General features: G+C 40.1%; 1 protein-coding gene across 1 annotated transcript; it reads left to right on the top strand.

Annotated features, from left to right (window-relative positions):
* The first annotated feature begins 985 nt into the window (after positions 1 to 985).
* LOC131928101 (uncharacterized) lies at positions 986 to 2,074 on the top strand. Its single transcript, XM_059284019.1, has one exon. It carries the CDS (start codon positions 986 to 988, stop codon positions 2,072 to 2,074), a length of 1,089 nt encoding a protein of 362 aa, XP_059140002.1.
* The last annotated feature ends 14,722 nt before the right edge of the window (positions 2,075 to 16,796 follow it).

Genomic DNA, 16,796 nt, shown 5'->3' with positions numbered 1-16,796 from the left:
GAGATTATCAAATCGATACAAATCAGAAACACCAAAGCCTGGCGTGGTCATGTTCAGTTCATGTACTGAAATGTATAGGATACCATTGAGTCGACTCAGCTCACAAGCGTACCTGAATTGGAAAAATGGAGGAAATAGACGAGATTATTTAATCACTTTATATATTGCGCTCGATAGCACAGTAGAACTCTACTTCATCTGCGCGCAGAAACGTTGTTTTATTTTCTTTACTAATGATGACAAGGTAATTAAAATACGAACCAAAGACTGATGGAGACAAAAACACGAACCTGATAACTAGATAAACACTGACTAAGGACAACAAACACTAACTGCTGACCACAAATACGAACTGCTGACCACAAACACTAACAATGGTATTGGACATTCGCCAAAGCAAAAAGTCGAAACAGTTTTGATTGAACAACGGAACAAATCTTTGAAATGATTTTTCTTTCACATAGTTTCACACTCCAGACCATAGATTTTAATTGTGTTGTCTGCTACATGCTTGAATCTCAAAGCATGTTTATGTTGTGCCTGCAAAAAACAAATGCCCACAAGAAAAATGTCCAGGTATATTGTATGAACGATATTTTCAAAAATTGTAATCCATTTAACCACTTAACTCAAATCTACTTTTGATAGTAAAATAGGACATTTAACCACTTGACTAAAATCAAGTTTAAGTAATGAACCAGGCATTTAACCACTCAACCAAAAACTGTTTTTGATAGTAAACAAGCTATTTAACCGCTTTGACTCAAATCTACTTTTGGCTTTAAAACCATGATAAAAAGTAGAAACCGAAAATGTCTAAATGTCTTCAAGATAATCTGTTTTAAATGTCAATCTATCCCATCGTAAATCACATGAAAATACAATATCTCCATCGACATACGCATGCGCGGTTTATTAAAATGTCATTTGTTTGTGTCGCTAGACTGCATCCTCTAGGGCTGTGTGCGCTCCTAGTGTTGGTTTTATGGCTGCAGCTATGTGCTATGTTAATGTTGGTTTTATGGCTGCAGCTATGTGCTATGTTAATGTTGGTTTTATGGCTTCAGTTATGTGCTATGTTAATGTTGGTTTTATGGCTGCAGCTATGTGCTATGTTAATGTTGGTTTTATGGCTGCAGCTATGTGCTATGTTAATGTTGGTTTTATGGCTTCAGTTATGTGCTATGTTAATGTTGGTTTTATGGCTGCAGCTATGTGCTATGTTAATGTTGGTTTTATGGCTGCAGCTATGTGCTATGTTAATGTTGGTTTTATGGCTTCAGTTATGTGCTATGTTAATGTTGGTTTTATGGCTTCAGTTATGTGCTATGTTAATGTTGGTTTTATGGCTGCAGCTATGTGCTATGTTAATGTTGGTTTTATGGCTGCAGCTATGTGCTATGTTAATGTTGGTTTTATGGCTTCAGTTATGTGCTATGTTAATGTTGGTTTTATGGCTTCAGTTATGTGCTATGTTAATGTTGGTTTTATGGCTGCAGCTATGTGCTATGTTAATGTTGGTTTTATGGCTTCAGTTATGTGCTATGTTAATGTTGGTTTTATGGCTGCAGCTATGTGCTATGTTAATGTTGGTTTTATGGCTGCAGCTATGTGCTATGTTAATGTTGGTTTTATGGCTGCAGCTATGTGCTATCTTAATGTTGGTTTTACGGCTGTGGCTATGTGTAATCTTAATGTTGGTTTTATGGCTGCAGCTATGTGTAATCTTAATGTTGGTTTTATGGCTGCAGCTATATGCGATCTTAATGCTGGTTTTATGGCTGCAGCTATGTGCTATCTTAATGTTGGTTTTATGGCTGCAGCTATGTGCTATCTTAATGTTGGTTTTACGGCTGTGGCTATGTGTAATCTTAATGTTGGTTTTATGGCTGCAGCTATGTGCTATCTTAATGTTGGTTTTACGGCTGTGGCTATGTGTAATCTTAATGTTGGTTTTACGGCTGTGGCTATGTGTAATCTTAATGTTGGTTTTATGGCTGCAGCTATGTGCGATTTTAATTTCGGTTTTATGGCTGCAGCTATGGGCTATCTTAATGTACTGAAATGCATATGATATGGCTGCAGCTATATGCGACCTTAATGTTGGTTTTATGGCTGAAGCTATGTGCGGTCTTAGTGTTGGTTTTATTGCTGCAGCTAAATGCGGTCTTAATAATGGTGTTTAATCTAGATCTGTGTGCGATCTTATTGTCCGTTCTCTCTCTCTCTCTCTCTCTCTCTCTCTCTCTCTCTCTCTCTCTCTCTCTCTCTCTCTCTCTCTCTCTCTCTCTCTCTCTAACTCTAGAATTAAGAACGATGAAGAAAAAGAAGAAGACATGAAATAATTGGCGTTACTAGGCGGTGTGTGTCCGGGGCTGCCCGCACCCTCCGACGTGTGACGCCTCTTTGCGAACATGTGTAACGGTTGATGGTAAGATAGTTTGTGTGAGATTCAGTTTGAGTCATCAAAAAATAATAATATTGAAAACAAACTAAACTTATAATGTTAAATATACATTTCCGAATCACTACTGATACAAAAAGTATAATATCATGTATCCTGATTACTTCAATTTTCAATTTTTGTTTACATTTTTTTTACTACCTAAGTGTTTTACTTCAAAATTTCACTGCTACTTAATTTTTTTTATTACGTTTTTGATTGCTGACTAATTCACTGTACGAGAAGTGGCTTCTTATGAATATGCAGAGAGTTATAAATATTATAATTTCATAAATGTTAGCATGAAAGGAAAAATGGTTGTGTCTCTTTATGCTTCTAATCATCATGACACTTAAAAATATATTATATTTTTATTTTTATTTTAAACATAATATTTTAGGAATGCATATAATAAAATGTGAACACGCAGATGTTTTGTAAATATTCTTCTTTTATAAAGTGGCTACAGTTTTTGTATTTTTGTATACAGATACGTATTAGTGTTATAGTTATATATATATATATATATATATATATATATATGTGTGTGTGTGTGTACGTGTGTACGTGCGTGTGTGTGTGTGTGTGTATGTATGAGTTAGGGTTTTAGTTTCTTAAACTCTATCCAAATATTTCCATTTCCCTTCCCCCCCCCCCCCCTCCACAAGTGGGATGAGTCAGAATTATTGGAAGATTTTATGCAAATCTCTATCAATTTTACTTATCCCAAACGTAAATTTTAGCAGAAGCCAAAAAAAAAATATACGACTGCTCTTTACCCCCCCCCCCCCTACCCCTCCTCCTTAGAATCCCAGGATGGACCTAAGATCCTCTTGTCAGAAATAAATTATTCCCCCTTTTTTTATCACACCCGTTCTACGTCGTATGATCATCGTTTGAAGAGAGAGGCGCGGATCAAAGAAAAGTTCACATATCATTTTATACCAACACAGGGGTGTACGCAGGGATGGGGAGCTGGGGGGGGGGGGGGGGGTGTTGGCTCTTAGCGGTACAGTTCAATCAAGAATGTTAATAATTTCCCTCTAGAAATAAATCTTAACTTTGTGGACACAATTTGCGTAAGCGGCAGGAAATGTTTTATTTTTCCCCGGCTAAATTTGTTGTTTTATCTCGGAAAATTTTTTTTTTCGTTAGTCAAGGGAGAATAGTCGGTAAATCAAAGTAGGGGAGAGAACTCGATGGACGGGTGGAGTTATTCTCTAAGACCATGTGAATGATTGGAAAGAGGTAGAGAAAAAAAAAATGTCGACTGTTTGGAAGGGGGCTTTGGGTTAGGTCTTTAGATTGGTGGCTGGGTGGAGAAAAGAAATAACAGTCCTGACGGGAGGGGTTGAAGAATGGAGAAATGATCGCCCCCAACGAGTTTAGAGATACGGAAGATGAACGAGACGCCCCACCCCTCACCCCGACCCCAGTCCAATTTCAATCTAAAGTAAAAAGACAACCCCTGATATAAAAAAAAACCAAACTTACTTTTTTTTGTTAGATTTAGATAAAAAGTAATTGAGTTTTTTAAGTACTAATTTGGCGAGACCTTTTAATCCCAATTAATCTAAGCACCCGCGGAACTCATTAATCATGGTGACTTAATCTTGGAATAACATAAACACAGACACGGGGATTACCCTATGACAAATTAATCTCACCGTAGACATTATAAGCAGAGTATGCACTGTTTTCACACCGCAGTTTCTCTTCATACTAAAGGCTAAACATACACCGGGAACACAAAGCTATTTTTAGTAGTAAAGTTCCCTTTTCGAACCTAAAGTTCCATGTGGCAAGTGAAGTAGAGTTCACCTGTTTCTGTGACCTCGGCATTATGAACGGATAATGTGGTCAGCACTATGCCCAGCCGTTTTACTTTTCCGAACGTGAGTTAGGTACCCATAACAGCTGAGTGGACTCATGTACATTCTTCTGACTTGAACCCGGATTCGAACTCGAGACTTTCGGGTTAGCAGTCTAGCGGATGTTTAATACGTAAATTTATTATAGTTCACACTGTATACAATAAACTATTTCTTAAACACATGAAACCACATAGACCTACATAAACTACCAACTATAATTTCAACTGACCAAACTACAAGCCACTTTAGCAACTGATCACTACCGACTAATTTAGTAGCTGCCTAACACTACACCTATATTTCTTTTATGAATCTAATGCTAGAACCACGTCATCTGGTGATCGACGTCATCAAACTACCTAAGTCATCAAGCGACTTACGTCATCATGTGATCCACGGTATTAAGGAACCAACATCATCAAGTAACACGTCATTAGATGACCCACGTCACCAAGTGACCCACGTCACCAAGTGACCCACCTCACCAAGTGACCCACCTCACCAAGTGACCCACCTCACCAAGTGACCCACGTCACCAAGTGACCCACGTCATCAAGTGACCCACCTCACCAAGTGACCCACGTCACCAAGTGACCCACCTCACCAAGTGACCCACCTCACCAAGTGACCCACCTCACCAAGTAACCCACCTCACCAAGTGAGCACCTCACCAAGTGACCCACCTCACCAAGTGACCCACCTCACCAAGTGATCCACCTCACCAAGTGACCCACCTCACCAAGTGACCCACCTCACCAAGTGACCCACCTCACCAAGTGACCCACCTCACCAAGTGACCCACCTCACCAAGTGACCCACCTCACCAAGTGACCCACGTCACCAAGTGACCCACCTCACCAAGTGACCCACCTCACCAAGTGAGCACCTCACCAAGTGACCCACCTCACCAAGTGACCCACCTCACCAAGTGACCCACCTCACCAAGTGAACCACCTCACCAAGTGACCCACCTCACCAAGTGACCCACCTCACCAAGTGACCCACCTCACCAAGTGACCCACCTCACCAAGTGACCCACCTCACCAAGTGACCCACCTCACCAAGTGACCCACCTCACCAAGTGACCCACCTCACCAAGTGACCCACATCACCAAGTGACCCACCTCACCAAGTGACCCACCTCACCAAGTGACCCACGTCACCAAGTGACCCACCTCACAAAGTGACCCACGTCACCAAGTGAACCATGTCATCACGTGAAGCTCGTCATCTGATGACACACGTCACTAGGTGACACTTGTCATCTAGTAACTCACGTCATAAGGTGGCACACGTCATCAAGTAAACTACGTCATTAGATGACACATCAAGTAACAATCGTCAATAGGTGGTACATGTCATCAAGTAACCCACGTCATTAGGTTACACACGTCATTAAGTAACTTACGTCATTAGGTGACACGTCATCAAGTAACGCACGTCATTAGTTAACACACGACAATAACTTGCGTCTTGAGAAAATTAAACAAACCACACACCCCCCCCCCCCCCACCCACCACCCCACACACCCACGCGTAAAACAACAGTGAAAACTGGCGATCGAAACACAATGATTAAATTGATTATCATCAGCTCCACGAGTCTAAATTAGACGATTAGCCAAATTGGCAACGACAACAATTAGTTTTGAAAGCTATTTTTTATATTGTTATTTCACCGCAATCAATTTTAATTAACGTGACCTAAAAATGGAATTAGTTTTTTAATTATTTTTCCTATTGTTACCCAAAACACGGAACGCTTAGAGAAATATGGTAATACGAAATTCGTCGGTTGAACAAAAAGCAATTTATAAGTAGCCGATTACGTGTTTAGCCATTAAGTAAACAGATAAAGCAATAACAGCGATACCAGTTATAAGGGGCCCTAATGAAGTGGCCCTTCATTACGGCTGTTCAAATATTGCCATGTTTGATTTATTCGATTCGACCGCCGCACTAATCCCGTCTTTCCGGGCGCCGTTGTCTGGGAAATGAGGTCTTTAGAGGTCCTTAGGTCCTTATAATTTGAAGATGTCGAAATCATTGCATACACGGTGAGGGAGTGCGAAAAAAAAAACTCAGACGAAATGGAATCTAATTTTTTTATATATAGATTTAGAGACAGTTCGCTTTACATTGGCCAAGTGTTAAATGTGATTTGGGTTTATTTTTTAGTAGGCCTATAAGGGCAATATTTTTTTTTAAAATTGAAGTAATAAGTGATTTATTTGTGGCACCATAACAATGACTTCAAATTTAGCAATATATATGGCATATATATATGTAATATATATATATATATATATATATATATATATATATTATACGCATTTATTGGTTATGTGTATTTGTATGTTTGTGTGCATGGAAAAGTACAGATAGAGAAATAAAGATAGGAAGAAGAATGAAGAGAATATCGGATGTATGTCATAAAGGTTGATGACATGAAGACTATGAAAATTATCTTTTCTTATTTGAGCCATGCCCGAATTCCTAGTACCACACTACACAGCAGGAATAGTAATTCATGAGTTTGAACGGCATTAAGGCTAGTTTACTTTACTACTTTTTTAGTGGGTCAGCTCAAACCACACCTCAAAACTGTTTATTTAAAGAAAACGAATTGTACATATGGATAAAAAAAGTTTGAAACTTTATCAACAATCCGTGTAGAATTGTGACAATGTATGCCACACAAAAGCCAATCAATGAGATGACGTACTTCCATTCACTTGCTCATCTAGCGGTCACCGTGACATAGCCTCTAATTTTATCGTGTAAGACTTTAAAAGTTATTGATCAAACTGACAATAAATCTGGCTCTGGCGTTTAGACAAGAAAAATTGTAAGAAAAACGTGAAGAAAACCATGTTTAAAAACTAAAACATAAAGATCAGAACGTCATAAAAGGCGTGGTTTATTGTTTAATCTGATCAAGTGCCTAGGTCGAAGTGACATTTCTTGTGATTGTCTCAGGCGAGTATAATGCGTATGTTCAAATCTTAATTTAAATTATGTTTCTGAGGTGAGGTAGGGTGGTAGAGCGTATACCCGAAAGTTCCAGGTATGTTCCCAGTATGATGTTCCTGAGCCAACCAGCTCTGAAAGGGAACTGAAAGAAAGGAAAGATGGTAGTGAATATTGCTGGCTCATAGCTGCGTCACACGGCTGGGCAAATAAGGGTGGGGGTGGGGAACTATTTGGGGGTGAAATGAAATCGAAAAATTCCTAAAATTTACTGTCAAAACAAATATTTTATCCAGTTACAGAATAAAACAGTAGTGAAGAGGTGTGACACCAAACCGAAAATTCAGAATTACTTGATTGTGGTAACACTATCAATTATCGTATAATACCTAACCAAGTGACGCCACTATTGACTTCTCTTCCATTTCACGATCAATCTTCAGACACTGTAAATGTGTTTTCTTGTGTTTTCAGACGGACATTATTGTATTCGTGTATTGCGTAGATGATGGTCAAATCCTAATGCAGTTGCTCAGCTGATAAAAACCAAGATCGTACTTAGTCCCCTGTTCGATAGTCGCTTCTGTACATCAGAGACAGTAATTAACAAACAAGGGATTAAGCTGGCCGAGTGTCAGAGAGATTAATTAACAATCAGAGGATTAAGCTGACCACTGGTCTTTTTCTGGTTGTCTCTGATGGTTTTAAGTGTCCGATCACGTGGGGTTTGGTGCCAGATGGTGAGTCTACACGGGCTGGTCAATCAAAGTCTGCTTTATGTGGAATAGGTCAGTATTGAAGGTCTCTTTCCTGTGTGATAAGCCAAAATGTCTATTTTGTTTCAGATAAAGTAAGGCCTACTTATAGTTTGTAGGCTATGTCAAAAGTAAGGTTATTTGCTTAATATGTCAATGCAAACATCAATGTCTTTTTGAATGGGATCGATCAATGTCAAAAGTCCAATGTCTACCTTTATTTTGACAGAAAACGTTTTCAAATAAACCACCTTCTATCCTCCATGACATATTGTGTAACTACCCAACCGTCTTTCAAAACGATAATTATATTTTTCAAATATTACTAAATAACCTACCTGTTTTTATTTCCTGATTCAATTAATCAATGTAAATATTTTAACAAATTATTATTTTAACGACTTGAAGAACTTTTTTACAAGCGTTTAGCCTCGGTGGAAAAAAAATCACGTAGGTCAACAACCAGTTCTATGGTTCATGCAGGTTTTATTTAGCCGTTGGTGACCTACTTACCAGAACTATTGCAAGTCATTTCTTTGACTAATTGTTATACGTCTCATTTCACAACTTTTTGACCTTTGTATTTCATAATTATTAAAAACCTGATGAGAACAACTAAAGAAACTATTTTGTGACGATACTTTTCACCCCGGTGTTGTGTTGTCATGTCACTATTCACACATGTCGGCACTATCCCCCCCCCCCCCCCCGTGTTGTGACGTCACTATTCACACCCCGGAGTCGTGACGCCACTATTCACCCCCCCCCCCCCCAGTGTTGTGACGTCACTATTCACCCCCGGTGTTGTACCATCACTCCCGCAGCATCACGTGACCAACGCAGACTGTCACGTGTCCACACTGATAACGAGGCGCCACCCCCCCCCCCCCCCCAGCGCCCAGTAACCCCCGGCAGACGACGATTGGAAGAGACTGTCGTCTGCTCCTCCTTTGGCGATTGTCACGAATCCCAATTTGGTTCACACAAGAAACGTCTGAACTATTTAACTGAACTCCGAACTTTCTTCCCAAGTAGCCTCGCTTTCGTGAGAAATTCTCAAGATCTGATTCAATTAGTTGAATGAAATGAGTATTTATATGACTACTGCTTGAAGCTTTGGAACGGCGTGGTCGGGAGGTAGACTCAATGATTGCTAACCCGGAAGATTCAGGTTCAAATTCGGTTGCCGTCCATACTACAGGCTCGTGGTGAATCCCACACCGTTTAGAAAAAGCGAATGCATATGGGCTTACAACAAACATGTTAACGATTGAATCCGAAAGAGTAGATATACTCTCGTGAACTAGAATGCTATTCACAGTACAAATTAATTAATTATTTAATTAAAGTTTTTTGTTTTTACCATTCCTCCGCTTCTTCATTTTTGTCTTGCCCTTGTTAAAAGTAGGTTTAATAAAATTAATGTCTGTGAATAATTCGCGGAAGTGAATTTCGTTCACACAGGAGTATCGAAACTGTAATATGAATTTTACATTTCTACAAGATCTTTTACACTTTCAATGTAATCATTTATCCTTTTTTACTTATTTAAAAAAAAATATTTACGCCGTTTTTTTTAACACCTTGTCATCTTCATATCTTTTTTTTTTATTTATCTATTTCAACAAATCAACAAATATTTAACATCCATCTACGTTTGATCGATGTGCTATCCTCGAGATGCTAACAATGTCAACGTTGAATATTATATTTGGAAATATTGGCAGCCCTTACTCCTAGGACGTCGGCGCTTTGCCCGCCTAGGGTGAAGTGGGTGAGAAAAGAATTTGTTTGTCCCCTCCCCCTTGTGGATGCGGTGGATATAATTATTTACCTTCTCCACACCCCTGTGTTGTCCGCCCCGTGGATGAAAATTTAAATTTACCCCTGGTACATCGATTTGTTTGTCTGGGTGGGGTTCGATCCGGGGTCGCGAGGGGAAATTCAATAGACAAATGTTGTATGACGTCGTTTTTGCTGAGATGTGCTCGGGCTGGAGAGTTCGTGGGCGATCAAGTGGACAGGGGGGGTGGCTCTTTCAGCCAGGGAATCTCTAGCTGCTAGCTATATATCTTGGCAACAGCCATTTCCCGTGTGTATATGTATATCACCTTTTTTTTTAAACTTTAAAATGAAAATCTTTTATATCGGTAAGATGAGTTGGTTTTGCCTAGAGGGGAGGTCATTTTATACGCCTCACTCTTGAGAAGTGTGTCCGATGGACAGTGTGTAAATTGACCGGGGTCAGTTTTAATCAAAGATGGGGAACGTTATTTTGTATTTTTCAAACAAGCATGTGTTTCATTTCCAGCGAGTGTACATACTCCCAACTTTGTGTGTACATACTCCCAAGAAGCTGACATGTTTTTTCAGCTTACGGCTACATTAGCAATTCTTTTCTTTTTGGCTACAAACTTTGTTTTTGCTTGGCTACATCTAGCTAGAATTGAACATGTTGTTTTACTACATCTAGCTAGAATCTTCGCTTTTATTGCACATGCTGTTTTGGCAACATCTAGCTAAAACTGCACAAGTTGTTTTTTTTTGGCTACATTTGGCTAGAAATTGAACATGTAGGTTTGGCTACATCTGGCTAGAATTGCACACTTTTTTTGGCTACGTCCTTGCTAGAATTGCACATGTTTTTTTTTCCTACATCTTCGCTTCAGTTGCACACTTTCTTTTTTGGCTACATCTTGCTAGAATTTCAGAAGCGATTATTTCTTAGAGTTTGTCATACGACAAATTTGAATGCTGATACAGGCAACATTTTACGATAGAAGCCAGAGACTCTTTTTCATGGATACGTTCTCAATTGGAATTCCAGATTGTGGATTATGGATACATTATCTCTAAAAAATTACTTTAAAAATATTTTTTTCTTTAAACAAAATGACAGACTGACCAGATCATGTAAAACTACACACATTAACGGTAGAGCGCTAAACTGCTAACCTGTAAGTCTCGAGTTCGAATCCGGGTTCAGGTCAGTAGAACGTCCCTGAGTCCACCCAGCCCTGGTGGGTACCTAACTCATGTTAGAGAAAGTATAGGCGGTTGGGCATAGTGCTTACCACATTATCCTTTCATATGCGGAAGTAAAAAAGCAACAACATAAAACTCTGCTTCATCTGCCCAAGTGATCGCTTAGTCTAAAGAGAAATCTGTACATTTTTTAGCGTAACCAACATCAGTCAAGGTCACTCGCTACTCATAAATTTAGTTTAAAAACTTTTTTGAGTCCATCAAAGTTGAAAGCAATAAAGGCGGGGATGAAATAGATAACCCTGTTAGCAAACACCGTTCCCGGGTGTGCTAGACACCATCAGAGGAACAGGGAGATAACTGGAATTGAACTGTCAACACAAGGGACTGAATCCTTAAGTTTGATGGAGGAGCCGAGTTATTTCATTCAACCAAGGACTAACATCTTCACCCGGCCAAAGGACCAGGCGACCAGGATCTGTTTTGTTCAAACACATTGTCCAATAGAATTTGATTTCCGGGAACCAGAGCGAGGCTCTTCATGTGGCGGCAACCACAGAAACGAGGCTGGTGGAAAAAATTTGATGAAATATTTTACAGATTTAATTTTCAGGAAACGGGATTGAATTAACTCCCTTTTTTTTCAGTAAATCTTCATCGGTTGAGGTAAAATTGTTTGACGTAATAGCGTAAATGATATACTCAGTTTAAATTCTAACGCTAAACATCGATGAAATATACTGACTTTGTCCTGAAAGTGTGTTTAAAATTACGGATTTTAAAAAGTAGCATAAAATATTACTTTGTACTAACCGACAAGAAGGTTTTAAATAAAATCGTTGGTTGGCCAGCTCTTGTGTAAATGTATTCACATTTTTTTGTGTCTCTTCGTCGCCTGAGTTTAAATTAGATTCTGGCGAGTAAAATGACCGTTTAACCAACGTCTGGTGTTTTAGAAATCATGGACTCTACTGTTGTCTACAGGGCGATGTACACAGTTTACGTCGTGTTGTTGTATGGTTTAGTGGTAGCGTAGCGAGGGGGGGGGGGGGGGCGGGGGGGGGGGGGACATATGTCCCCGGGCGCCGACCTTAGGGGGGCGCCAAATTGAAAGTTTGAGAGGGGGGGGTGCAAATGAAAAGTTCGAGGGGGGGGGGTGCAAATCGAAAGTTTGCTCCCAAGGGGGCGCCAAATTGAAAGTATGTCCCCGGGCGCCGGGAAGGGTCGCTACGCCTCTGAGTGGCTGCCTTACGAGTGGTGACGATGTACACAGTTTACGTCGATACGTTGTATGGTTTAGTGGCTGCCTTACGATTGGTGAAATCCTGCACTTGATGATCTGGACAAGATTATCTTCTAACTTAGGGTCAAGATCTAGAGGTTGGAGAAAAGGAATACATGTTTATTTTTTTACTTCTAGGAATTGAAGTCTTTGGGGTTAAGATCTAGAAGTAGCGGTTGGGGATAAGGAATAAGACATTTTTTTCTTTTATTTATTGAAACAAATATTCAAAAATGTATTGGGAATTGAAGTGATTTTAGGGTTGTATTGGAAAAGTGTAGGTGGGGAACCGTTTTTTGTAACATTATATGATATGTGACCATACGTGACGATATGCGACGTTATGTGACGATATGTAATGATTGTGATATGTGGCAGTAGAGTTATTGTACATTTCGCGAAACGGCCTATATGGGACTGTAACAAGAAAAGAAATTCTTTTAGTTGGTCGGGGCAGTCACGTATAAAATAAACTTAAATGTATAAGATAAGAGCATCTGTTAGATGCCAGTTTTACCCTGTTTTGTGTTAATATTATGTGGGGGTGGAGAAAGGGTTCATCTGTAACACCCCCCCCCCCCCTCTGAGTTTTCAAGCAATTCTTAACACAAAGACATTTTGATTTAACGTGACCGTTGACCCTTGTCTGGTTTCTCCGGTCCAAAATAAAACCGGACATGACGTCAGCAGTGTAAAATACATCCCAGAGTTACCAGTACCATCCATCAACGGATCTAAAACCTATCACCGTGACTTTCACTTAACCAAGGGGGAATCTTTTTATCGGACCTAAACTGCTGTTTATTTTCACATCTTCTGCTCCTGGTGAGACTCTCCTAACATTTATGTGCACAGTCTAGCCAACGGCGACAGCAGCTTCTAAATCACTAAACTACCACATTCCGTGGACAGGTATTCATTCACCAACTCAAACATCGTCATCACATACCAGCTTTGTTTAAATTCACCAATGCGAACCTCGCCTCAGACAGCTAAACACCCTTATTACATTTAATATTTGCTTAACGCTTCCGTTCCTAAACTATGACAGATTTAACGCTCCCCAACCGAACGGGATTTTTTCAGTCCGTTTCCCGACTCTCCCAACTCATCTTTGTGTTCCATCCGTCTTCGATTTGACGGTACGCGCGGTCGATTTTTAACATTTCCAAAATGTCGTCTTTAGTCAAAGTCAGTTGAAATTGTCTTCAACGGTAGATGTATAATTCGATTTGAATCTCTCAATGAAAAATGTTTGGTGTTGTGAAAATTGAGGGGATGAGAAAAAAAAATATGAAATCGACGCCATGACACCTCCTTCATCATTGAAAAATAAGCGAATATTTTTATTAAAACCAGTTCCGTCAACGGAATTCGTGTTTCTTCAGTCGGAAGTTGACATAAATTCTCCATCTCGATTTTTGAGATTTCTAATACGTGTTTTTAAACTTGATAAACAGTTGTTGATTCGGGAGTGTAAAAATGGTTTGCAAAATTTAATATTTTTTTCAAAGAAATAACCTTGTTTGTTTTCTTTTTATAAATATAATCTTAAAATAGGGTTAACTTTAATTAAAAGATTAAAATCGTGTTATTTAGAAACTTAAATGGAAATAAAAGATTGTTATGATACTATGGTTTAATTAAAAATCCATTTTAATGTGCTAGATAATGTGTACAAGATCTACCAGTACGATTAGGTTAACTAGAAATATGAGAGCTGCTGTAGGATAGGATGTTGTTGGTTGTATTGTTGTTGGATGGGATGTTGTTGTTGGATGGGATGTTGTTGGTTGTGTTGTTGGATGGGATGTTGTTGGTTGTGTTGTTGGATGGGATGTTGCTGTTGGATGGGATGTTGTTGGTTGTGTTGTTGGATGGGATGTTGTTGTTGGATAGGATGCTGTTGGTTGTGTTGTTGTTGGATGAGATGTTGTTGTTGGATGAGATGTTGTTGTTGGAAGAGATGTTGTTGTTGGATGAGATGTTGTTGGTTGTGTTGTTGTTGGATGGGATGTTGTTGGATGGGATGTTGTTGGTTGTGTTGTTGGATGGGATGTTGTTGTTGGATAGGATGCTGTTGGTTGTGTTGTTGTTGGATGAGATGTTGTTGTTGGAAGAGATGTTGTTGTTGGATGGGATGTTGTTGGTTGTGTTGTTGTTGGATGGGATGTTGTTGGATGGGATGTTGTTATATGGGATGTTGTTGGATGGGATGTTGTTGGATGGGATGTTGTTGGATGGGATGTTGTTGTTGGATGGGATGTTGTTGTTGGATGGGATGTTGTTGGATGGGATGTTGTTGGATGGGATGTTGTTGGATGGGATGTTGTTGGATGGGATGTTGTTGGATGGGATGTTGTTGGATGGGATGTTGTTGGATGGGATGTTGTTGGATGGGATGTTGTTGTTGGATGTGATGTTGGTGTTGGATGAGATGATGTTGTTGGAAGGGATGTTGCCGGTTGTGTTGTTGTTGGATGGGATGTTGTTGTTGGATGGGATGTTGTTGGATGGGATGTTGTTGGTTGTGTTGTTGGATGGGATGTTGTTGGTTGTGTTGTTGGATGGGATGTTGCTGTTGGATGGGATGTTGTTGGTTGTGTTGTTGGATGGGATGTTGTTGTTGGATAGGATGCTGTTGGTTGTGTTGTTGTTGGATGAGATGTTGTTGTTGGATGAGATGTTGTTGTTGGAAGAGATGTTGTTGTTGGATGGGATGTTGTTGGTTGTGTTGTTGTTGGATGGGATGTTGTTGGATGGGATGTTGTTGGTTGTGTTGTTGGATGGGATGTTGTTGTTGGATAGGATGCTGTTGGTTGTGTTGTTGTTGGATGAGATGTTGTTGTTGGAAGAGATGTTGTTGTTGGATGGGATGTTGTTGGTTGTGTTGTTGTTGGATGGGATGTTGTTGGATGGGATGTTGTTGGATGGGATGTTGTTGGATGGGATGTTGTTGGATGGGATGTTGTTGGATGGGATGTTGTTGGATGGGATGTTGTTGGATGGGATGTTGTTCGATGGGATGTTGTTGGATGGGATGTTGTTGGATGGGATGTTGTTGTTGGATGTGATGTTGGTGTTGGATGAGATGATGTTGTTGGAAGGGATGTTGCCGGTTGTGTTGTTGTTGGATGGGATGTTGTTGTTGGATGGGATGTTGTTGGATGGGATGTTGTTGGATGAGATGTTGTTGTTGGATGGGATGTTGTTGGATGGGATGTTGTTGTTGAATGGGATGTTGTTGTTGGATGGGATGTTGTTGTTGGATGAGATGTTGTTGGTTGTGTTGTTGTTGAATGGGATGTTGTTGGATGGGATGTTGTTGTTGGATGGGATGTTGTTGTTGGATGGGATGTTGTTGGATGGGATGTTGTTGGAAGGGATGTTGCCGGTTGTGTTGTTGTTGGATGGGATGTTGTTGGTTGTGTTGGATGGAATGTTGTTGTTGGATGTGATGTTGTTGTTCGATGGGATGTTGTTGGATGGGATGTTGTTGTTGGTTGTGTTGTTGTTGGATGGGATGTTGTTGTTCGATGGGATGTTGTTGGATGGGATGTTGTTGGATGGGATGTTGTTGTTGGATGAGATGTTGTTGTTGGATGGGATGTTGTTGTTGGATGGGATGTTGTTGGATGGGATGTTGTTGTTGGATGGGATGTTGTTGGATGGGATGTTGTTGGATGGGATGTTGTTGGAAGGGATGTTGTTGGATGGGATGTTGTTGGATGAGATGTTGTTGGATGGGATGTTGTTGGATGGGATGTTGTTGGATGGGATGTTGTTGGATGGGATGTTGTTGGATGGGATGTTGTTGTTGGATGTGATGTTGGTGTTGGATGAGATGATGTTGTTGGAAGGGATGTTGCCGGTTCTGTTGTTGTTGGATGGGATGTTGTTGTTGGATGGGATGATGTTGGATGGGATGTTGTTGGATGAGATGTTGTTGTTGGATGGGATGTTGTTGGTTGTGTTGTTGGATGGGATGTTGTTGGATGGGATGTTGTTGTTGGATGAGATGTTGTTGTTGGATGGGATGTTGTTGTTGGATGGGATGTTGTTGGATGGGATGTTGTTGTTGGATGGGATGTTGTTGGATGGGATGTTGTTGGATGGGATGTTGTTGGAAGGGATGTTGTTGGATGGGATGTTGTTGGATGGGATGTTGTTGGATGGGATGTTGTTGGATGGGATGTTGTTGGATGGGATGTTGTTGGATGGGATGTTGTTGGATGGGATGTTGTTGGATGGGATGTTGTTGTTGGATGTGATGTTGGTGTTGGATGAGATGATGTTGTTGGAAGGGATGTTGCCGGTTGTGTTGTTGTTGGATGGGATGTTGTTGTTGGATGGGATGTTGTTGGATGGGATGTTGTTGGATGAGATGTTGTTGTTGGATGGGATGTTGTTGGATGGGATGTTGTTGTTGAATGGGATGTTGTTGTTGGATGGGATGTTGTTGTTGGATGAGATGTTGTTGGTTGTGT

Source organism: Physella acuta, unplaced genomic scaffold, assembly GCF_028476545.2.
Source record: "Physella acuta isolate Inbredline_101_S28 unplaced genomic scaffold, ASM2847654v3 ptg001463l, whole genome shotgun sequence".
Lineage (NCBI taxonomy): Eukaryota > Metazoa > Mollusca > Gastropoda > Physidae > Physella > Physella acuta.
Note: the sequence above shows the minus strand (reverse complement) of the source record. Positions and strands in the feature narration are given on the sequence as shown.